The sequence below is a fragment of the Hypanus sabinus genome, chromosome 19 (genome assembly GCF_030144855.1).
Source record: "Hypanus sabinus isolate sHypSab1 chromosome 19, sHypSab1.hap1, whole genome shotgun sequence".
NCBI classification, from domain to species: Eukaryota; Metazoa; Chordata; class Chondrichthyes; order Myliobatiformes; family Dasyatidae; genus Hypanus; species Hypanus sabinus.
The window spans coordinates 18,898,828-18,922,741 of NC_082724.1; the positions used below are offsets into that span (position 1 = coordinate 18,898,828).

A 23,914-nucleotide genomic window follows, 5' to 3' on the forward strand; every position below is an offset into this window, starting at 1 on the left:
AAGAAAAGGTGGAAGATGAATAGATTGGACAAAGGGAATATCTCTGATAATTTAATGTCAGGGTTAGACCATAAAACCATAAGGTATAGGAGCAGAATTAGGCCATTTGGCCCAACATGTCTGCATCGCAATTTCATCATGGCTGACCTATTTCCCTCTCAGCCCCAATCTCCTGCCTTCATATCCTGACTAATCAAGAGTCTATCAACCTCTGCCTTAAATATATTAAAATGACTTGGCATTTACAGCCGCATGAGGCAATAAATTCCAGGTTCACCACTCACTGGCTGAAGAAATTCCTCCTCATCTCCATTCTAACAGGACGTCCCTCTACTTTGAGGCTGCACTCTCTGGTTTTAGACTCCCCCCACCCTAGAAAAAATCCTTTCCACATCCACTCATTCAAGGCCTTTCAACATACAATAGGTTTCAAGGAGATACCCCGCAGTCTTCGGAATTCCATGAAGCAAGGCATTAGCATGGAGGTTAACTGCAAGCAGGGTCATCCAATCAATGGGTAATGAAGGGTAGTTAGAGAAAGAGAATAAGAAGTGAATATGTGAAAAGCAGCCCATACATCTACCACGTGAATTCACTTTTACTAACCTTACACTGTCTACATCCTGCCCCAGGTGGATATGAAGCTTGCGCTCAATTAACTATGTTCCATGATCAGTAGACTGAGTACACTTGAACTGAGATTTGTTCATCATAGCCAGCGACTTCAACCTGGCCGCTTTTAAGAATGTGCTACAAAAATAATAACCACACATCTTCTGTCCCACCAGGGGCCCATATACCCTTGACCACTGCTCCACCGCCATCAAAGATATCTGCCGTTTCATCTCCAACCTGCATTTTGGAAAATCAGACCATCAGGTTGTGCTCCTTTCTCCTGCTTACAGACAAAAGTTGAAATGTGAGGATCTGGTGCAAAACATCATACAGTGCTGGTCTAAGGAAATATACAAGCTCCTGCATATGGAAATACTTCAGGTTGGTGGACTGGTCCATATTCAGTGGCAACCTAAATATCACTGCCATCACAGACATCATCAGCAGGTGTGTAGAGGACTGTGTACCAAAGTCAATAGAGTATGCCCCAACTGTAAACCATGAAAAAAGAAGTCTAGGTGTTCAAATCAGGTGACCCTGACCTATACAAGAAATCTAGGTCCTCAAACTAGACTATGAGACAAACCATCAGTTGTGGCAAGGCTTGCATTCTATAACAGTGTACAAAAGAAAGTTAGGCAACAACTCATCTCTCCCCAATTGAGTTCAATGCATTCTATGCACATTTTGAACAGTCACTGAAATAACATCACCTGCCTCAAAAGCCTTCAGTGCACCTGAACCCATGGTCACTATCACAGACATCAGATTAGCCTGCCTGAGAGTGAAGCTGAATAAAATGACTAGCTGAAATGGAGTCCCTGACCACGTCCCCAGATCCTGTGCAGATCAGCTGGAGGAAGACTTGCAGGTATCTTTACCCTCTCTCTGCTCCAATCTGAGATTCCCATCTGTTTTATGAAGACCAAAGCAAAAAAAAGAATCCTAACGACCGCCATTTAGTGGCTCTGACAACCATTTTCATGAAGTGTTTCTAGAAGCTAGACATGGCACACATCAGCTCCAGCACTCCAGTTCCATTTCAGCTATTACCAATGGTCACCATCTACAGCCCTTCATTCATTTATGGAACATCTGGATTACAAAAACACCAACACCAGACTCTTATTTATTACTACAGCTCCATTTTTAATACAATAATTCCAGATAAACTCAACTCCAAACCTCTAGACCTAGGACTTGGCATCCCCCTCTACAAATGAATATTTGACTTCCTGACCAACAATCTACAACAATAAGGCAATATGATTATCTTCAGCCTTGGTGTTCCATAAGTTTACATCCTTAACTCTTTAATTTATTTCCTATACACTCCTGACTGCATGTCCAGTTTTCATGGATGCTATGGCAAGAAAACGCATCAAAATCTCTATTTCCCAAAAGTCTAAGGAAATTTGGTCTCAGGAAATTTGATGATCCTCACCAATTTTTACAGATGCACTAAAGAAAGGATCCTATCTAGATGCATCACAGCTCAGTGAAGTAACTGCTCTGATTCAGTGTGGCCCAGTATATCACAAAACACAGCTGCTCCTCCATTGATTGTCCATTGACTGTGTCTACTGCTTCCCACTGCCTCAGGAAAGCAGCAAACATAATCAAGCCTAAAGGATCCCTCCCCACAGTTCATTATCTCCCACTTCCCTTCAGGCAGAAAACTTAAGGACATGTATCACGAGCCTCAAGGTCAGCTTCCATCCTAGTATCAAAAGACTCTTGAATAGTCCTCTTGCAACATAAAGATATCTTGATCGCTCAATCTACCTTACTGTGGACCTTATATTTTAGTTATCTACCTGAACTGCACTTTCTCTGTAACTGTAACACAACCTTCTGCATTCAGTTTTTCTTCTCCTTTTCATACTGTTTCAATTATGTATGGATGAAGGGCCTCAGCCTAAAATGTCGACTGCTTATTCCTCTCCACAGATGCTGCCTGACATGCTGTTCCTCTGGCATTTTGTGTATATTATTATGTATGGAATGATCTGGCTGCATGGCATGCAAACAAAACTTTTCACTGTATCTTGGTACAATAATAACCAACCACCAACCCAAACAAAAGAACATAAAAACAACAAAATGAGGGCAGATAGAACACTGAGTTGGGATATTTGCAAATTGCAGAGACCTAGAACATGCCAGCATGTGCTAACAGAAAGAGAAAAACTGAGCCACTATTACAGATAGACAAATCAATTTTGATTAGGACAAAGTGGGTTTTTAAAAACCTTTCAGAAGTTAGAAAACTTCATTAAAATTCAAAGACTAAGCAGCTTTAAAAATAACTAATTATCTAAAATTTTATCCAGTCCTCTATAATCCTGCTAAAAGGTTTAAAGGGGCAAGGTTTCAGGTTCATGAATCATCGGGATCTCTTCTGGGGGAGGTATGACTTTACAAAAGTGAGAGGTTGCACCTGAACCCAAAACCAATATCCTCACAGGCAGATTTGTTAGAGCTGTTGGGGAGGGTTTAACCTAATTTGGCAGTGGAGGAAAAGCAGAGCGAAGGAACTCAGGACAGGACGAATGATAAAAAGTCAAGTTAGTCCGTCAGCAAAGGCAGGCAGATGACAGGATAAAATTGCAGCCAGCAAGGTGAGTATCAGTACATTAGGGATGTAGAATCAAAAAGGGTAGCAAATAAAGTACTCTAAGTGTTATATCTCAATACATGGAGTATGAAAAATAAGGTGGATGATCTTGTTGCACTATTACAGATTCAGGTATGATGTTGTGGCCATCACTGAATTATGGCAGAAAGAAGATTGTAGTTGGGAGATGAATGTCCAAGGTTACATGTTGTATTGAAGGGATAGGAAGGTAGGTACAGGGGGTGGTGTGGCTCTGCTGACAAAGAATGGCATCAAATTAGTAGAAAGCTATAACATAGGAACAAAAGACGTTGAATCCTTGTAGGTTGAGTTAAGAAATTGCAAGGGTAAAAGGACCCTGAAGGCAGTAGCTCGATGTGGACCACAAATTGCAGCAAGAAATAGAAAAGGCATGTCAAAAGGGCAATGTTATGATAGCCATGGGAGATTTTAACACATAGATCGATTGGGAAAATCAGGTTGGTATGGATCTTCAGAGAGTGAGTTTGTTGTATGCCTATGAGATGGCTTTTTAGAGCAGATTGTCATTAAACCTACTGGGGAATCAGCTATAGTGGATTGTGTGTTATGTAATGAACTGAAGGCCAGCGGTCCCCAGCCACCGGGCTGCAGACCGGTACCAGGCCGCAAAGCATGTGCTACTGGGCCGCGAGGAAACGATATGAGTCAGCTGCACCTCTTCTCATTCCCTGTCACGCCCACTGTTGAACTTCAACAAACGCGAGGTCATCAGTCGCCTAAACGCAATGATACCCTAGAGGGATCACTGGTTGGCCTTGGGTAACCGGCAGCCTCGCACGGCCGGCGAGAAGTGCCATTGACACTGGCCTGGAGCATGGACAGATGGGCGCCGCCTCTAAACCTGTTTAGCACACCAAATGTTTGTGGGGAACCCGGTGCTAAAATATTCGCAAACGACCTAATTCAGGCTCAGGGTTTTGTAGGTAGCGGAGCAATTACCTCACTGTGATCTACTGAAAGTCATCCCTCGAGCCAAACTTTTGTGGGCCGATAGATCCTACCTACCTAAGTGGGGGGGAGTGGGAGCGCGTCCTGTTGTACTCGTCCTTGCTCTCCGGACTGCGACCTCCACGGCCCCAGCACAGAGACCTCCTTGTCCTCTCACCCCACCCACAACCAGCCACACCTGGCCAAAGCATCTGGCGGCGGGTGGCGGGGGGGCGGGAGGCTGGAGTTCGGGCCCAGGGGCTGTCTAATGAGGCAATGCAGCCCTCAAAACTGCTTTGGTACTTTGAGTCCAAGCACCCTGCACTTAAAGCCAAACCTGTTGAGTTTTTTTGAAGGGAAAAAAAGGGAGCAAGAGGGACAGAAGCAAGTACTGATAGCCACGAAAACAAAATTGTGGAATAGACTGGACATAAGGAACCCCCTTCCAGTATCACTGTATTCCAGTTGTGATTAACACCCACCCCACCCCCGTCGGCCGGTCTGAAAGAATATTGTCAATATAAACTGGTCCGTGCTGTAAAAAAGGTTGGTGACCCCTGCCGAAGGCCATTAGGGAGCTTAAGGTAAAAAGAACCCTTAGCAGGCATTGATCACAATACAAGGCCATAAGACATAGGAGTAGAATTAGGCCATCTGCACCGCCATTCAATCATGGTTGATTTTTTTTTAATTTCCTCCTTAACCCCAGTTCCCAGCCTTCTCCCGTAACTTTTGATGTCATGTCCAATCAAGAACCTATCAATCTCTGCCTTAAATACACCCAACAACCTTTTCTCCACAGCTGCATGTGGCAACGTCCTAGACCAGGGGTTCCCAACCTGGGGTGCCCACACCCCCAGGGGGTGTGAGATGGAATTTCAGGGGGTGCGACAAAGAGTGGCTTGTGTCCTTGAGTGACGAATCACCAGTCATCACTCAGCCAGCTGCCAGTGTGCCTTGAGAAGTAGTAGTAACGTTTGTCCCAAGCACGCTCCAGTCTCCCGCTGCCCGAGTCGAGAGAGATGTAAACTCACTCCAGTCTCCCACTGCCCGAGTCAGCATTGAGGATTCTCATTAGCGTTACCTGGGAAGTTACACCTCAGAGTCGAGGAGTCTCATCATTGTTAGCTAGAAGGTTACATCTCAGAGTTAAAAATCATCTCATAATGCCAAAATCTTTATATACCCTGAATCAACCATCAAGTAATGACTTCGCGTTAAAACCAAACCCACAGACAGTAGGTAAATTATTCAATTATAAAATTTTAAAAAGCCGCATTTTGATAAAAAGCAGCTGAAGTCATTCATTCATATTTGTCTCAATGTATTAAAGAAGTTTTTGAATTTCAAAGGTTTTTTTCTTGAATCATTGATAATTTTGAATTATGTTAGTTGAGGAGGTATCATGGTTAGCACCGAGGATTTTGAATCGTGTGATGGGAGTTCATATCTCCAGTAATCATTGGAAATAGGTGTGTAAATTCAATAGAGAGTGGTCTAATAATTCGCGTTGTGTCCCCGTAGCATTTCCACCTGACGATTTATCTTGGCTTAACCGCAGATAATATCATAATATAATATTCGAAAGCATATTTCTAGTGATACTTTGCTATAGGCGTGTCTGGTTGAGTAAAGCTGTCACCCCTGACTTAGTCAGATAGTTTTTCTCATAATAGCTCATATTTTTCCCTTCATTAACCCTTCATCAGCCCTTCATCATGTCAAAAAGAAGGAAATGGAATGATGACTATGTGTGCTTTGTTTTCACTTGCACAACGGGAAATAATGGCTTGCAAAAGGCCCAGTGCATTCTTTGTAGCGTTGTGTTTTCCAACTCAAATCTGAAGCCATCCTAGCTTCAAGAGCACTTCAAGAACAAGCATGACGGAGCTGATGTTGAAGGACATGATGTTGAGTCATTGAAACCAAAAGAGCTCATTTTGATTCACAAGGAATTCTTCCAAAATTAGGTTTCATTTCTGTTGAGAAACCACTACTTCTTGCTTCATACCAAGTGGCATATAAAATGGCCAAATCCAAGAAGCCCCATACAATTGCGGAAGATCTCATCAAGCCATGTGCACTGGAAGTGAAAACAATTATCCTGGGCAAACAAGCAAGAAAAAAATTTGAACAGGTGCCCCTATCAAATGATGTCATTCACAACTGAATCAGTGATTAGAGTGAAGATATTTAGGACCAAGTCATCTCAGATGTCAGAGCTGGTCCTCTTAAAATCTCTATTCAGTTGGATGAGTCAACTGATATCTCCAGTTGTAGTCAACTCATCACATTAGTGAGGTATGTCAATGATGGTGCTGTGAAGGAAGATTTCCTGTTTTGTAAAGATCTGAAAACAAACACAACTGCAAAGGATGTAATGCAGCTGGTGAAAGATGTCTTTGCCAAACATGATTTAGATATCAAAGTCATTGGTTCTGTTTGCACTGATGGGGCACGTGGAATGCTTGGAAATAAATATGACTTTTCTCCATTGATGAAAAAGGAGATTCCAGACTTGCAAGTTACCCATTGTTTTCTTCATCAGCATGCTTTGGCATCAAAAACATTGCCTCCAAATTTGAAGAAAGTCGTTGATACTTGTGTGAAGATCATCAACTGGATCAGGGAGCGTGCTTTGGACCATCGTATCTTCAAATCATTTTGTGAGGATCTGAAAAGTGAGCATTCAGTTTTGCTTTTCACAGGAATCACAGGAATTTGCCCAAATGCTGGCTTACTTATCTGACATTTTCACTCGTATGAATGACCTGAGTGTTGCTTTTCAAGGAAAAGGGATAAACATATCGAAGGCTTGTGAAAAGTTGAATGCTTTCAAAGAAAAGTTATGCCTTTGGCGTCGAAGGATGGAAAGAGGCAGTCTCTCAAATTTTCCTTCACTAGAAGAGATGGTCGATGATGCCGGATCCATAACTCTTACTGTGTGTGAAGAAATTGTGGCTCATTTGAAAATGTTGTCAGAATTGTTTGATGGATAGTTTGCTGCTGGAGACCTGAAGATTTCAGAAGAATGGATCATGAACCCATATTCCTACAATTTGGAGAAAATGTCAGATGATGAAGAGCTGAAGGAAGATCTTATTGATTTGTGGACAAATCAAGCTCTTGAAATGCAATTTGAAAGCAAGACTTTGGAGGAGTTTGGGTGTGCAGCGCTGGACATGTTCCCAAGATTTGGTGGAAAAGTACTCCGTGTCCTCACTCCATTTGCAACAACATACTTGTGTGAATCTGGATTCTGTTCTCTTTTGTCAATCAAGACAAAATCTAGGAATCGCCTGAATCCACAGGCAGACCTGCAGATCACAGTCAGCAAGAAAGTTTCACATTTTGACAAAATCATGAATGAGAAGCAGGAGCAAAGAAGTCATTGAATTTTATGTTCACAATTGGGATTGATTTTACTGTTTACAATTTTTTCTGAATAAATTAGAATCTAATTGCTCAGTTTATATTTGCATTTTATGCACTGAATAAAAAGCTTATTTTTTTAAGTTCAGTTTGTTCGTCTGCAGTATTGGATGCGGTTCAATTTGTGGTTCAAAAATTAGAAATTAGACTTCTTCATCTTCAACAAATGTGATATTACTTTTGTAGGGGGTGTGAACATTAATCAAACATTTCCTAGGGGTTTGGAACATAGTAAAGGTGGGAACCACTGTCCTAGACTCTCTCACCATGGGAAACATTCTTTCCACATCTACCCTGTCTAGGTCTTTCAACATTTGAAAGGTTTCAATGAGATCCCTTTCTTCTGAATTCCAGCGAGTACAAACCCAGAGCCATCAAACATTCCTTGTATGATAACCCCTTCATTCCTGAAATCATCCTTGTGAACCTCCTCTGGACCCTCTCTAAGCCAGCAAATCTTTTCTAAGATGAGGGGCCCAAAACTGTTCACAATACTCAAGGAGAGGCCTCACCAGTGCCTTATAAAGTCTCAGCATCACATCCTTGTTCTTGTATACTAGACCTCTAAAATGAATGCTAACATGGCATTTGCCTTCCTCACCACCAACTCAACCTGTACGTTAACCTTCAGGGTGTTCTGCACAAGGACTCCTAAGTCCCTTTGCATCTCAGATTTTTGGATTTTCTCCCCATTTGGAAAATACTCCACACGTTTATTTCTACTACCAAAGTGCATGGCCATGCATTTTCCAACATTGAATTTTATTTGCCACTTTCCTGCCCATTCTCCTAATCTGTAAGTCCTTCTGCATCCTACCCATTTCCTCAACACTAGCTGCCCCTCCACCAATCTTCATATCATCTTCAAACTTAGCAATAAAGCCATCTATGCCATTATATATAGCATAAAAATAAGTGGTTCCAATGCCGACCCCTGCAGAACACCACTAGTCACTGGCAGCCAACCAGAAAAGAATCCTTTCATTCTCACTCGCTGGCTCCTACCAATCAGCCAATGTCCTAACCATTCAATGAGCTGAGCTTGAAATTTGATAGGGAGAAAATAAATCTGATGTAGCAGTACATTATATATTTGGAATTTCAGAAGGACTTTGACAAGGTGCCACACATGAGGCTGCTTACCAAGTTAAGAGCCCATTGATAACTTCGTGGCCTAAGGTAGATGGAGATAATTTACACAGCTCTTGTTACATGCATGCGCAGTTCAACTCTTTGAGTGATTATGCAGAAAGTTTGAAGTTAATAACTCATCTCTTTTCACCTTAGGCCACAAACCCTTGCTGTGGACCACTTCTAGAGGTCCAAGACACCGACTTCTACAAAGAAGAGATCCGTATGCTCCATGACCACTGGACTAAGTGTGTAAATGTAGGAGGGGACTATGTTGAAAAACAAATGTGTTAGGTTTTCTAAAATTGACTCCTTCTACCTTAAGCCACGAACTTATCAATCACCCCTCATATATCAATTATTTAGATGATGGAATAGATAGCTTTGTTGCCAAGTTTGCAAATGATACAAAGATTGGTGGAGGGGCAACTAGTGTTGAAGAAACAGGTTGGCTGCAGAACAAATCAGACATTAGGAGAATGGGCAAGAAAATGTCAAATCAAATACAATGTTGATGCATGGTCATGCATTCTGGTAGCAGAAATAAATGTGGAAATGATTTTCTAAACAGGGAGAGATTCCAAAAATCTGAGATGCAAAGGGACATGGGAGTCTTTGTGCAGAACACCCTAAATGTTAACTTGCAGGTTGAGTTAGCAGTGAGGAAGGCAAATGCAATGTTAGCATTCATTTCAAGAGGTTTAGAATACAAAGTGGGGATGTGATGCTGATGCTTTATAAGATACCGATGAGGCCTCACCTTGAGGATTGTGAACACCTTGGGCTCCTCATGTAAGAAAAGATGTGCTGGCATTGGAGAGGGTTCAAAGGAGGTTCACAAGGATAATTCTGGGAATTAAAGGGTTATCATATGAGTAATGTTTGATGACTCACTGGAATTTAGAAGAATGAGGAGGAATCTCATTGAAAGGCCCAGACAGAGTAAATGTGGAAAGGATGTTTCCCATGGTGGGAAAGTATAGGACAAGAGGCCCCAACCTCAGGATAGAGGGACCTATTTAAAACAGAGACACAGAGAAATTTCTTTAACCAGAGGATGGTAAATTTGTATAATTTGTTAGCTGAGGAGGCCAAGTCATTGGGTGCATTTAAGGCAGATATTGAACTGATTCTTGATTGGACACTGTATCAAAGGTTATAGGGAGAAGGCTGAGGAGGGGATAAAAAGAAAGATTCAGCCATAATTGAACAGCAGAGCAGACTCGATAGACCAAATGGCCTAATTCTGCTCTATGTCTTATGGCCTTACAATGAATTTCAGATTTGCAGTGGAACTGTTCCAAAATGTATTCAATTCAAAATAATTCAGCCCCTAAATGTGAAGGAATTTGACTTGTCAAAACATTTGTTAAACTGTGTAAACACAATCTGTGCAATCACCAGAAGAGTGCATGAATAATATATGCTTTCAGGATGCTGGTTTGCCATCTTCTTGTCATGTCTTTATGGAGATCAAAGTCATAGTGACATTTTGAGAATGAACTCATGTTCAGAAATAAATTAATAATGTCACAGATGGTAGTCTCAATTTAATGGCAATTCATTCAATCACTCTTAACTTAAAAAATAATTACATATAAAATGTATATACCCATCATCCTATTTATCAATTGTAGATTATCATTTGACGTTACATATATATATGATTGATGCACATCAACTGAGTGGCATTGCTTAATCGTTCTTATAAACCTAATGCCTGGTTTTGGAAAACTATTGATTGCAATTTATTCAAACCCACTCTACAAATTGAAAAAGATCTAGACCAGGGGTTCTCAACCTGGGGTTCATAGATCCCTCAGTTAATGGTAGGGGTCCATGGCATAAAAAGGGTTGGGAATCCCTAATCTAGAACATAACATCATTGAACTTACTGAAGACATATGTTCCATTACATATTTTGGATTATAAAATAACAAAGGGCTTTGTTTCAGCCCAGATTTATGGTCAAAAATTTCTTCTTGCCACCAGCTGTAAAGATTCATCTTGAAATGAGTGATTAATTTAAATTAATTAGTCACTCATCTAGCTTCACAGTCTGTAAATATTTTGTCTGCAACTACTGCTTGTTTTCCTTCGCTTAGTTAATTTTCTATCCATACAAGCATTGGTCTTTCTATCCAGTACACCTTAATTTTGTTAATAAATCTTTATGTAGTAAATTAACAAACCCTTAAATGTCCATATACATATTAACTGAACTGCACTCAATCAAGCTAGTCAAATACAATTTTGCTTTAAAAAATGTGATATCTTTCACAAATTAAACCATAGTAAACCATGGTAAAAGATAGTAAATTAAGCTGGAAACCACAAATAAATTATGTCAAAGCAAAAATGTCAAAATCTATTGCAATACCATACAAAGCGCAAGATTTCTTAAATCAGGAATCTTTGTATACATTATACTGCTCACTTATAGTCCCATACATGACTTACTGTATAGAGGTATGGGGAAATACATGCAAAACAAATACAAATTCAATTCTTCTACTCCAAAAGAAAGTTATACGAATTGTAAATAAGACAAGTTATTATGAGCCAACCAACCCCACTATTTATTCAAATAAACACTTAAATTCAGAGATTTCGTAGATTTCAAAATAATACAAATTATGTATAAAGTAAAAAATGGACAGCTACCACTAAGTATCCAAAGGTTGTTTAAAATGAGAGAAAGTCAACATGAATGGAGAGGAACATGTATACTTCAAAAACAAAGCATAAGAATAAATGTAAAAAAACCATTGTATTTCAGTCAGAGGGGTGAATTTATGGAACTGTTGTAGTAAGAATTTATAAACATGCATTATACTTAACAAGTTTAAAAAATATTTTAAAATTATTTAATGAACAAATATAAAATACATGATTTAAATTGAATGGGAGTAATGTAAATAAATGATATTTGGAATTGAATTATGTGTTAAAAGATTATGAAATTTTTTGTTTCTGATGTGATGATTGACACCAAATATGTTGCTGTATAAGTAAGAGGGGTAGGCATAACAAGCTGTAGCTTCAGCCTGCACCCTTTTGGTCTGTTTTAAAGAATATCTATGTTTTTTTTGTAATTTTATCCTATGAAATCATCATTGTAAATGATGCTTTTTGTTATGTTTGTACTGACCAAAATAAATTAATTTCATTCATTCATTTTCTCCCAAGTGCCAGTTTCTTTCTATATTTGATTTGCTGAAACTTCCCACATGCTAAACACCCGATATCCCTTTTCTGAGTAGAATATAAAATTTACAGTCTTCCAGAGGATTGGAGGATTTTGACCAGAGACTCAAACACTTCTTCTACTTCCCTATAGAAAGGATACTATCTGATTCATTTTTCTTTATATGTTGGCAATTTTACTACTATTATCTAGAACAATGTAACTGACACATGTTAGATTATATCATAGTACAAGAGACAAACTGCAATATAATTTCATCACCTGTGCCATGATACATGCTTTGCAGGACCAAACACGGTCTATCATCTGCATCAACTAGGTCCTTAAACTGTAAAGTTAATAGAAACACTGGACAGAACTGGGGGGAGGGATGCAAGGCATCTTCAACAAAATTATTACAGCCTTTTGGATATTTCTACCTTTTCTGCTACAATAACACTGATGGCATCTTAAGTTTTTAAAATGACAGTATTTGCAAAATATTCTGATGCCTCTAATGTGTGAGCAAGTAGTAGAATCTGGGAGGGGAGGAGGGGATGTTGCTGGCAATCTAAGGTAAATAAAATGAGAAAATGGGTGTTTACTGGTTGACGTGAATGGTTGGCCATGGGTTTGTTTCCATTCTGTATAATTTTACAACTGTTCTGAGTAGGAAATATATCATTTGTCCTTCATATCACTGGGTCTAACTCTTGAAATTCCCTTTTTGTGGAATGAATAAACTAATATGGCAAAGAAATAGGACACGCGGTAGGAGTTCAAAAGGTGGTGAAGAACAGAAATACATACTAAAACTAAGTCTCCAGGCACTTGGGCGGGGGGGAGGGGGGGGCGGGGTGGTGCGGAATGCATGCATTTTTACACAAGTAATCTGACAGGTAAGACTGAAGAACTGAGGGTAGTGATTATGGGACTATGAAATTGTTGTAAACATGGAGAGTTAAAAGATGAGGAACATTGGCAACTCAATATTCAAAGGTATAGTATATTCAAGCAGGAAAGGATGCAATGCAAAAGTGAAGTCACCAAGTCTGTTACTGTAGTAAAGGAAAATATTCTATAAAATTCCAGAAATGGGTGGAATTCAGAAACAGGTTAGTAACTAGTCCTCAAAACAATCACCAAAAATAGAGAAGGTAAAAAGGTCAGCAGAATATCATGGGAAGGTATGAATGTAAATCACAGAGAAGTGTTAAATTCATAGGATAATAACAGTAGGCGATTCCAAATTCTTTAATATTAACTAGGGAGCAACATGAAAGGATTACAGGGGCAAGATTTTTAAAATGCATCTATCAAAGTTTTGTTCAGAGTCAGTACATACATTGTATTAGATTAGAGCATTGAAAATATGCAATACATACAGGAGTACAGAAATACTGGAGAGAAAGTTTATTTTGGAGGATGAAGAGGGGGAATGAAATTTCACCGTTAGGCAAGATTAAGGTAATACTCCAGCATTTTATAAAATATTGCCCTCATCATCACCCTATGTCACAACTTTTAGGAACTTATACCTACAAGGCCTCTCTATTCTCCAATAATCTATTGGAACCTACCATTTACTGCTTTTTTGTGCAAGTCCTGTCCTGATTAAACTTAATAAAGTTCAATACTTTGCACTTGTCCAAATGAAGAATCCATTTGTTAACCTTTGGCCCACTTTCACTGCCCACTATAACACCAGTTTTAGGAAATGCATAAAACATAGCAGGGTAGGGCCCTTTGGCCCACAATTTTGTGCCAACCTTTTAACGTACTCCACAATCCATATAACTATTCCCCATAACTCACCACTTTTCTTTCATCCATCTCTGTATCTAAGAGTGTCTTAAATGTCCCGAAGTCTCAGCTTCTACCACCACCCCCAGCAATGTATTCCAGACACTTCCCATTTTCTGTGTGAAAAAACCTACCTGACATCCCCCCAAACTTTCCTCTACTCACTTTAAAAGGATGTTCTCTGGTACTAGCTTCTGCCACTCTGGAAAAAAGTTGGTGGCTGTCCATTCTATCTCTTGTAATCTTATACACCTTTATCAAGTTACCTCTGATCCTCCTTCGTTCCAGTGAAAAGCCCGAGCTCATTCAATCTTTCCTCAAGACATGTTCTCTAATCCAAGCAGTGTTTCATAAACCTCCTCAAACCCCTCTCAAATACTTCCACATCCTACATTCAAGTTCAACTTTCCAAAGTGTATCACATCACATTTTACTGGACTGATCTCCATCTATCACTTCTCAGCCCATCAATGCATTCTGTCTATGTCCCTAGTAACCTACAACAACCTTCTACACCATTCACAACAGTACCAACCTTCTTGTCATCTGCAGACTTACTAACCCACCCTTCCACCTCCTCATCCAAGTTATTTATAAAAATCACAAAGAGCAGGAATTCCAGAACAGATGTTTGCAGAACACTATTGGTCACCAACCTCCAGGCAGTACACATTCTATCTACTAAAAGATTCTGCCTTTTGTGGGCTATCCAATTCCAAATCCAAATGCTGCCAAGGTTCCATCGATCCAATGCTTCATGATTTTCTGAATAAGCCTTCCATGGGAAACCTTGACCTTGAAATTTGGTGCCATCCCATAAACATTAACTATGCCAATTACATTCTCACACAAATTGTCAATGTAGATGACAAACAATAGTCAACCCACCATCGATCACTGCAGCACACTTCTGGTCACAGAACTCCAATCTCAAAAGAACCCGCCTCTACCACACTCTGACTCCAGCCACCAAGTCAATTTTGTAGCAAATAGGCCAGCTTACCTTGAATTCCATGTGATCTAATCTTCCCAACTAGCTTAAAGGAGGCACCTTGTCAAAGGCCTTGCAAAAGATCATGCAGAGAACATTCCTGCCCTTGCCAATTTTCTTCACAGAACTTAAATCAAATTTGTGAGACTATGATCTCAAATGCACAATGTCATGCTGACTATCCCTAACCTGTCCTTGCCTTTCGAAATACAGGTAGGTAGATCTTGTTCATCAGAATCCCCTCCTGTAACTTTCCTATCACTGATATTACATGCAAAATTTCCAAATTTAAAAGGGTAAAATGGACTAAAATAAAAATCAGCAAAATCATTAGTGCTCTCATTGTTTGACTAATGAATGCATAATTATTTTCAGGTCATAATTCATAAATATTTTTACTGTTGTTGTAGAAAGTGTTACTATGGAAGGTTTTAGTCATTTTTTTGAAATGATTTGGTCCTAGAACTGGCAATAAAAGTTTTTTGTTCTGAGCATCATTGATTAGTGGCTTAATTATCTGTTTATACTGTGTAGTAACAATCTCCACATTTTGCTTGGACCATTAATTCATTTATGCTCTATTTATGTATTGTTCTGTAATCAGATAGCATCAGACTAGAAATCATAAACTACAAGCTTGAATGTCCAATGGGTTCTATACTTGCCACACCTTCACAGTTCAAAGAACAAATGAAAGAGTTTCACAGTAATCAATAGAAACTAAAGATTCTACTATGAGAATGCAATAAAGGTTTGGTGTCGCAAACATTTGATAATGGTGATTTTGGACCTCAGATTTATCATCACTGATTTGTTTCCTTTGTGATGCTACTCAGCCATAACAAGCAAGATGGAACTGTTAATAAGAGACCGTAATGAAATGAAAGAGTGGTTGATATCTAGGAACCTTTTACAGTGTGCGCTGGTCAGAAAGAAATAGAGCACACAGGAGATGGGTATTGATCACTGAAATTACATTAAATTAACTCATAAATGAATTGCTAAATCTTCTATTTTGAGTTTCAAAATATAAACATTTTGTAACTCACTTGCCAGGTTTCAACTTTATCTACGAGATCTTCATCAAAATCCATGCAAAATGCCAGAGCTTTTCCCGCCGCTAATCTTTTTTCTTCAATGCTCATTTCTGAGAGTAAAGTAATACGTGGAATACCTTCCTTGGAGCTGATAGATTTTCTTTCTTCGTCCTCAATCAGAAATATGTTTTTATCATTTTGAGAGGTTTTATCTATAGCTTTTTCGCAGAGTGGAGAAAGGGAAATATTCTCCTTAGTTGCACCAGCTTTCTGCTTACTCGATGTATTTACCTTAGGACATTCCTCCTCATTAATTTTATTCGTACCATGAGAAGAAGCAGATGTCTCAGAGATCAAATATTTCAGTGCAGCAGCTGTAGTTGATGATCTTAAGGAAAATGTTCCATGGATCTCCTTTGGCAGTTTCCTTCTCAGAAAAAGAGGAGATTCTAACTTTTGGTCACTTGCATTTTGATATTCCCAAGGACTAGACTTTACAGTAATGGAAGGACTTTGCTTAATAAGACATAGTTCTGGTACTTTCAAAACAGATGAGCTGATCTGGTTGGTATCCATCCATTCTGGACTGGGTTGTCTAAGATTAAGCTGAGGCAAACTTTGCTGATGGCCAGAGAAAGTGTTTTGTGCAGGTGCTGTAAAAGATGCCTCACTTTGCTCAGCAAAGAGTTCAGCTCTCTGAAGGTCTGACTCACTGTAGCTGAGGCGCTTTCTCAGCTGGGACATAGGTTGAAGGACATCTGCATTGTGCCATTTGAACAGAGGGTCAAATTCTTGCTCACTAACCAGTACTGAATCACTAGGAATAAGTTCTGTTGCCGATACCATGGTATGCTCAAAATGATCCCCCATATCAAAGCCATGGCTATCTAATTTTTTATCCAGTTGAATTATAGCCATCTGTGAGACAGTCTTTTCAATTTCTGCTGAAAGATCAGGGATTTCAACACTATCTTCCTCAATCAATTGCTTGTTTTCTGCAAAGTCCAGTAACAATTTACATGCCAAGTGAATTATTTTTGGTACATGTTTAAGTTGGCGGGCTTCATAACCATGGAGCAGATGGCGCTGACGGATAAGGTACTGAGAAACTGTAACAGCGTGCGCTCTTGGTTCACAGCAGGAGAAAACATTTCGCAGCGGAATTAGAAATTGGGAAAATTCCCGGATGCACATCAACTGCCCACGGGTCTGAATTGCATTTGCTCTTTTAGCACGAACAAAAAGTATTGCTTGGTCTGCACTCATTCTTGTCGCATAAACCAGGTAGCAAGCTGTTAAGACTCCTAGGATGACATTAGGGAATTTCAAAGTTAAACAATGTTATTCAAAAGAAAGTCCTTCAGTAAGAGAAACGAAGTATAGAATAGCATGCCGCATAAAGTTCTAATATTCAGATAAAACATATCCAAATCAAAAAATAAGAATAGTTTAACATTGAATAGTGGAACTTTTTAAAGGTAGTTCTACTCTGTATAGAACTAGTAAAATAAAATTGAAGATAAATTGAGCACAAAGGGGATGGATTAAAAGGCCTAGGGAGAGTGGACATGCTTCCAATTGTGGGAGAGTCTAGGACCAGAGGGCACAGCTTCAGAGTACAAGGACTTACGTTTAGAATAGAAATGAGGAGAAATTTCTTTAGCCAGAGTCTGGTGAATCTGTGGATTTCATTGCCACCAATAGTTTGTGTAGGCAAAATCACTGGGTATAGTTAAAGCAGAGATTGATAGATTTTTATTAGTAAGGGTATCAAAGGTTATGGGGAGAAGGCAGGAAAATGGGTTTGAGGCGGAAAATAAATCAGCTATGATTGATTGACAGAGCACTTAATGGGCCGAATGGCCTAATTCTGCTCCTATGCCTTATGGTTTTATGAGATTACTTTTGCCTTTATGGTCAATACATAAATAAAGCCAGAGATCCAGAAGTTGTCAACCTTCTCAGTCAAAGAGGAAAATACATTCTGTTGACACAAAGAGAGAAACTGCAGTAAAAATTTGACAACACACTGTATGTTCCCCCAACTCTCCCAAATAGGCTAGTTGGACTACTGAGTTTTTCTATTAAGAATAATGCTCAGATTTGAACCTTCTACTTATTGGGACCAAAGGTAGATTATACAAAAAATAAAGTTATACTGGGCTGTATTTATGCAGGTTATTTACCACTTGCTTATTCTAAATGATTACTTCTACTGTAATTTTTATTTTTTGGGTGTGGGGTTAAGACACAATTCAATAAATCTGATTTTATATTGAATATTAGGGACAAATATATCCACAGAAAATAAGCAACACAAACACTACCAGTTGATTTCTTACCTGTCCTTCCAAGTCCTGCATGGCAGTGAATAGCCACTTTTCCTTCTTGTAGAGCAAAAGCTATAACTTTGACCATATCAAGGATGGTGGTGAGGGAAGCCACACCGTAGTCTTTCCACCCAAAATTGTAAAAATATACTGAAAACATGAATTAGAAAGTATTTTAAAATAAATAAATGTTAAACATGAATGGGGTAATCAATTTGTATTTGAATGTCCATTTTAATCCAAACTGAGATTTTCTTTTTAAATTTAATAGGCCCAGAAGGGCCTATTCTGCACTGTATTACCAAATAAATAAGTAGTACAGGCAAAAATGAAGTAATAAGAAATTTGGTGTGCAGGGACAAATCAAAAGCAGACTGATATCCATCATTATTTATTGATTGTTCAATAATTTATGGTGATGATGTAACAGAAGGCAGTTGTACCAGAAATTATCTTAGTGCTCCATCATAACATCATCACTATTACAGCATAGCAGGAAGAAAATACAGCTGATTTTTAAAGTATCAGCTGAGTACTGGTATAATTTTTAACATAGGGTCTGCCCCATACTGGAACATACATGATAGGCATTTAAATTCACGCAGTACATGTGTTCGACCTAATCTGGTTCTCTAATCCTAAAGATTATCAGCACATAAATATACCCCAAACAGATAACATGATGGCTACACCAAATTACACCATAAGAGCATGAAAAACTGGAGCAGAATTAGGCCATTTGGCCCATCAACTCTGCTCCACCATTTTATCACGGTTGATCCATTTTTCCTCTCAGTTCCAATCCCCTGCCTTCTGCCCGTATCCCTTCATTCCCTGACCAATCAAAAATCTATCAACCTTTGTCTTAAATATACATACAGACTTGGCCTCCACAGTTGCCTGTGGCAAATAAATTTCACAGATTTATCATCCTCTGGCTAAAGAAAGTCCTCCTCATCTCCATTCTAAAAGGACACCCCTCTATTCAGAGGCTGTATCCTCTGGTCACAATACTCCAAGTGAGGCCTCACCAGTGCTTTATAACATCTTAACATTATATCCTTGCTTTTATATTCTAGTTCTTTTGAAATGAATGCCAATGTCACATTTTCCTTCCTCATTAGAGACTCAACCTGCAAGTTAACCTTTAGGGAATATGTATAAGGATTCCCAAGTCCCTTTGCACTTCAGTTTTTTGTGTTTTCTCTCCATTTAGAAATTAGTCAACCCTTTCATTTCTACCAAAGTGCATGACCATGCACTTCCTGATACTGTATTCCATCTGCCACTTCTTTGTCCATTCTCCTCATCTAAGTCCTTCTAAAGCCTTTCTACTTCCTCAAAACTACCTGCCCTCAACCTATCTTCATATCGTCTGCAAACTTTGCAACAAAGCCATCAATTCCATCATTCAAATTATTAACATACAACACATGAAGAATAATAATATTACAATCCACATAGTTCAAAGAATTCACTTTCCGAAAATAAAGTCACCAAAAAGGTATGTCAAATGATACTGAAGGTGTGTGATGTTTAGGCATTCACCTCATGTGAGGGTGAGTACTCAGGCAGCAGCAATCATGATGCTCTTCCTCTATTAACCCACCTTCAGTGACAGTAATTTCTGGGTCGGAACCAACTGAAATGAACTTAACCTAATTTACTTCATGCCTAAATCTCAGCAAATCTGGTGGAAAGTTGTACAGTCTTTTCACTGACCCCAATATCCTGATTGAAGAAAAGGAGTCCAGAGATGATGCCCCATTAGATACTTCCTGTACCTAATAAAGTGGTCAATGAGGCTATGTTCATTGTCTTCTTTGGCTGTAGCCCATCTACTTCAAGATTTGACATGTTATGCGCTTAGAGATGCCTTCTGCATACCACTGTTGTAATACATGGTTATGTGAGTTACTGTTGCCTTCCTGTCAACTTGAACCAGTTTGACTTCTCTCATTAACAAGGCACTTTCACCCACAGAACTGCTCCACACTGGATATTTTCTGCACCATTCTCTGTAAACTCCAGCAACTGTTGTGCATGAAAATCCCTAGAGATTAGTAGTTTCTGAGATACTCAAACCACTCTGTCTGGTACAAATAATTATTTCACAAAGTAATATAGATCATATTTCTTCCCTATTTTGATGTCTAATCAGGACAATGACTGAACCGCTTGATCATGTCTGTATGCTTTTATGCATTGAGTTGCTGCCACATGATTGGCAGATTAGATATTTGCATAAACAAGCAGATGTACAGGAGTATCTTATAAAATAGGCATTCAGTGTATGAATGCATACTGAGAGATGAGATTTATACAGTGGCATGCAAAAGTTTGGGTACCCCTGGTCAAAATTTCTGTTACTGTGAATACTTAAATGAGTAGAAGATTAACTGATTTCCAAAAGTCATAAAGTTAAAGATGAAACATTCTTTTCAACATTTTAAGCAAGATTAGTGTATTATTGTTCTTTTGTACTATTTTAGAATGAAAAAAGGAAAGGAGCACCATGTAAAAGTTTGGGCACCCCAAGAGATTTGAGCTCTCAGATAACTTTTACCAGGGTCTCAGACCTTAATTAGCTTGTTAGGGCTACGGCTTGTTCAAAGTCATCATTAGGAAAGGCCAGGTGATGCAAATTTCAAAGCTTTATAAATATCCTGACTCCTCAAACCTTGTCCCAATATAAATGACATATTTGCACAAGTTGAACTTAGTGTGGGGAAATCCTTATATGCAGATGATGAGGCTTTATGGGTGAGGGAAAGAAATCTAATTTATATACAAAGGAAAATGCAAGATGCAATTAATAAAGTGGAGGAGTGGGCAAATAAATAGGGTTTCAAATTGTCTATAAGTAAGTCGCAAGTGATATGTTTCTCAAGAAATCACAAACCAGTTTCTGTGAAATTATATAAACAAAAATTAGAGCAGGTAAATGTAATTTGGTTCCTTGGTTTGTTATTTGATAAGATACTTTCATGGAAAAAGCAAATTGAGAAAGTTACAAACAAATGTAAAAAAAAAACAATTTATTGAGGTGTCTTGCTGGACAGGATTGGGGTGCTAGGAGGTTATTGCTATTAAGTATTTATCAAGCTCTAATGAGGGCTCCATTGGATTATGGATGTGTAGCATACATGTCAGCTGCAGAAAGTAATTTTAAAATGCTGGATATTGAGCAAGCTCAGGCCCTCAGGATATGTAGTGGTGCCTTCAGAACACCACCTGCATCAGCCCTTCAAGTCGAAATGGGGGAAATGACATTAAGACTTAGAAGAATAAAGTTAATGCTACATTACTGGGTTAACATCATGGGGCATAACTATTCACATCTAGCTAAAGCTATACTAAAAGACTGCTGAGAACATAATAATTCAAAATATAATAGATTTGGATGGATCGGGGATGCAGCAGCACAAAAATATGGTCTACACGAGCTGGAATATAGCCCTACAGTTCCATTATCTGATGTTACTCCATGACTCTTTACAATACATACAGTGGATATAAACCTGCAACAACTTTTAAAAAAGTCTAACTGTGGAATCAAACTGATAGTACAAGAATATATAGACCTGCATCTTAGAAACAATTAGTAGTAATATTTACGAATGGATCAAAAGACCCCAGCTCTGGCCACACAGGTATTGCAGTCTACATTCCTCAGTGCAAAACTAGCACTAGGAAAAGAACATCAAACCATTTATCAGTGTATACAACAATTAATGGCAATATTGAGTGCATTATCTTGGATAGAAGAAAATAATGTCAAAAAGGCTGTAATTTGTTCAGACAGTTTGTCTGCATTAATCTCTATCAAATCAAGAAATCAGAAAGAAGACACGATATTTTATTGGAGATTCTATGCAAGTTGTATATACTGACCGAAAATGGGGTAGAAGTAAGCTTCCTGCTCATTGTGGTGTGGAGGGTAATGAAAAAGTGGACATTATAGCTAAACAATCACTCAAATCGTCTATAATAGAGGTCCAGATCCCTCTAAGCAAAGCAGAAGTCAAAAAGCATTATAAAAACACGTATTGAGGAGAAATGGCAGAAACACTGGGATGAAAGTGAAACAGGGAGACAATTGTACAAAATACAAAGGCGAGTCAAATACCAAAGAATATCAGGTGGGCATAGAAAGATAGAAGTGATCATCAGTCATTTAAGAATTGATCACACAAGTCTTAATTACGCATTATACAAAATAGGGAAACATCCAACTGGGTTGTGTGAATACTGTAATCAACCAGAAACAGTTGAACATGTATTGATAAAATGTAAGAAGTATGAAAGAGAAAGAGTGAATATGATAGGAGCGCTCAAGATAAACAAAAAAAAAAATGCTGTGGGTATAGAAGACATTTTAAGAGTTCAAGAGAAATACGGACCTATATCATGAAGTATCTGAAAGAACCTGGTTTATTATATAGAATTTAGGGAATGCAATTCTTTTCATTCTTCCTGTTTATCAAAGGATACACACTCCAGTCTAGTAAGTGGTAGTAATGCACCTTAGAGCTGGTTTGCCAACCGCCATAAAACAACACAAGAAGAAGAGGAAGAACCTTGTCCCAACAATCAGCAGCCATGGGCTCCTCTAAACCTAACACTCTGAAAGTTAAAATATGCGATGCCCACAAAGCAGGAGAAGGCTATAAGAAGAGTGCAAAGCATTTTCAGGTAGCTGTTTCCTCAGTTCGTAACGTAATTAAGAAATGGCAGTTAACAGGAATGGTGGAAGTCAAGTTGAGGTCTGGAAGACCAAGAAAACTTTCCAAGAGAACTGCTTGTAAGATTGCTAGAAAGGCAAATCAAAATCCCCATTTGACTGCAAAAGACCTTCAGGAAGATTTAGCAGACTCTGGAGTGGTGGTACACTGTTCTACTGTGCAGCGACACCTGCACAAATGTGACCTTACTGGAAGAGTCATCAGAAGCAAATCTTTCCTGTGTCCTCACCACAAAATTCAACATCAGAAGTTTGCAAAGGAACATCTAAACAAGCCTGATGCATTTTGGAAACAAGTCCCATGGACTGATGAAGTTAAAATAGAAATCTTTGGCTGCAATGAGCAAAGGTATGTTTGGAGAAAAAAGGGTGCAGAATTTCATAAAAAGAACACCTCTCCAACTGTTAAGCACGGGGGTGGATCGATCATGCTTTGGGCTTGTGTTGCAGCCAGTGGCATGGGGAACAGTTCACTGGTAGAGGGAAAAATGAATTCAATTAAATACCAGCAAATTCTGGAAGCAAACATCAGACCATGTGTAAAAAAGCTGAAGATCAAAAGGGGATGGCTTCTACAACAGGATAATGATCCTAAACACACCCCAAAATCCACAATGGACTACCTCAAGAGGCAGAAGCTGAAGATTTTGCCATGGTCCTCACTGTCCACGACCTAAACATCATCGAAATTCTGTGGATAGACCTCAAAAGAGCAGTGCATGCAAGACGGCCCAAGAATTTTACAGAACTGGAAGCCTTTTGCAAGGAAATCCCCCAAACAAGAATTGAAAGACTCTTAGCTGGCTACAGTAAATGCTTAAAAACTGTGATACTTGTCAAAGGTGGTGTTACTAAGTACTGACCATGCAGCGTGCCCGAACATTTGCTTCGGGCCCTTTTCCTTTTTTGTTATTTTGAAACTGTAAAGATGGAAATAAAAAAGTAATCTTGCTTAAAGTATTAAAGAAATGTATCATCTTTAACTCTATGCCTTTTGGAAATCACAAGCTATTCACAAGCTTAGCTATTCACAGTAACAGAAATTTTGACCAGGGGTG

At 38.9% G+C, this 23,914-nt stretch overlaps 1 protein-coding gene across 7 annotated transcripts in view; it reads right to left on the reverse strand.

Moving 5' to 3' along the window:
- ptpdc1a (protein tyrosine phosphatase domain containing 1a) overlaps nucleotides 1-23,914 on the reverse strand; it is a 130,695-nt gene that overhangs the window by 12,207 nt on the left and 94,574 nt on the right. For all 7 annotated transcript variants that reach the window (XR_009506762.1, XM_059944116.1, XM_059944117.1 and 4 more), the window contains 2 exons: nucleotides 18,125-18,262; nucleotides 15,795-17,086 (listed from right to left, as the gene is read on the reverse strand). Coding sequence is in view for 6 of the 7 variants with exons in the window: in XM_059944116.1 (XP_059800099.1) it covers nucleotides 15,795-17,086; nucleotides 18,125-18,262 (1,430 nt within the window). In the remaining variant the exon portion in view is untranslated. The remainder of the gene's footprint in view (nucleotides 1-15,794; nucleotides 17,087-18,124; nucleotides 18,263-23,914) is intronic.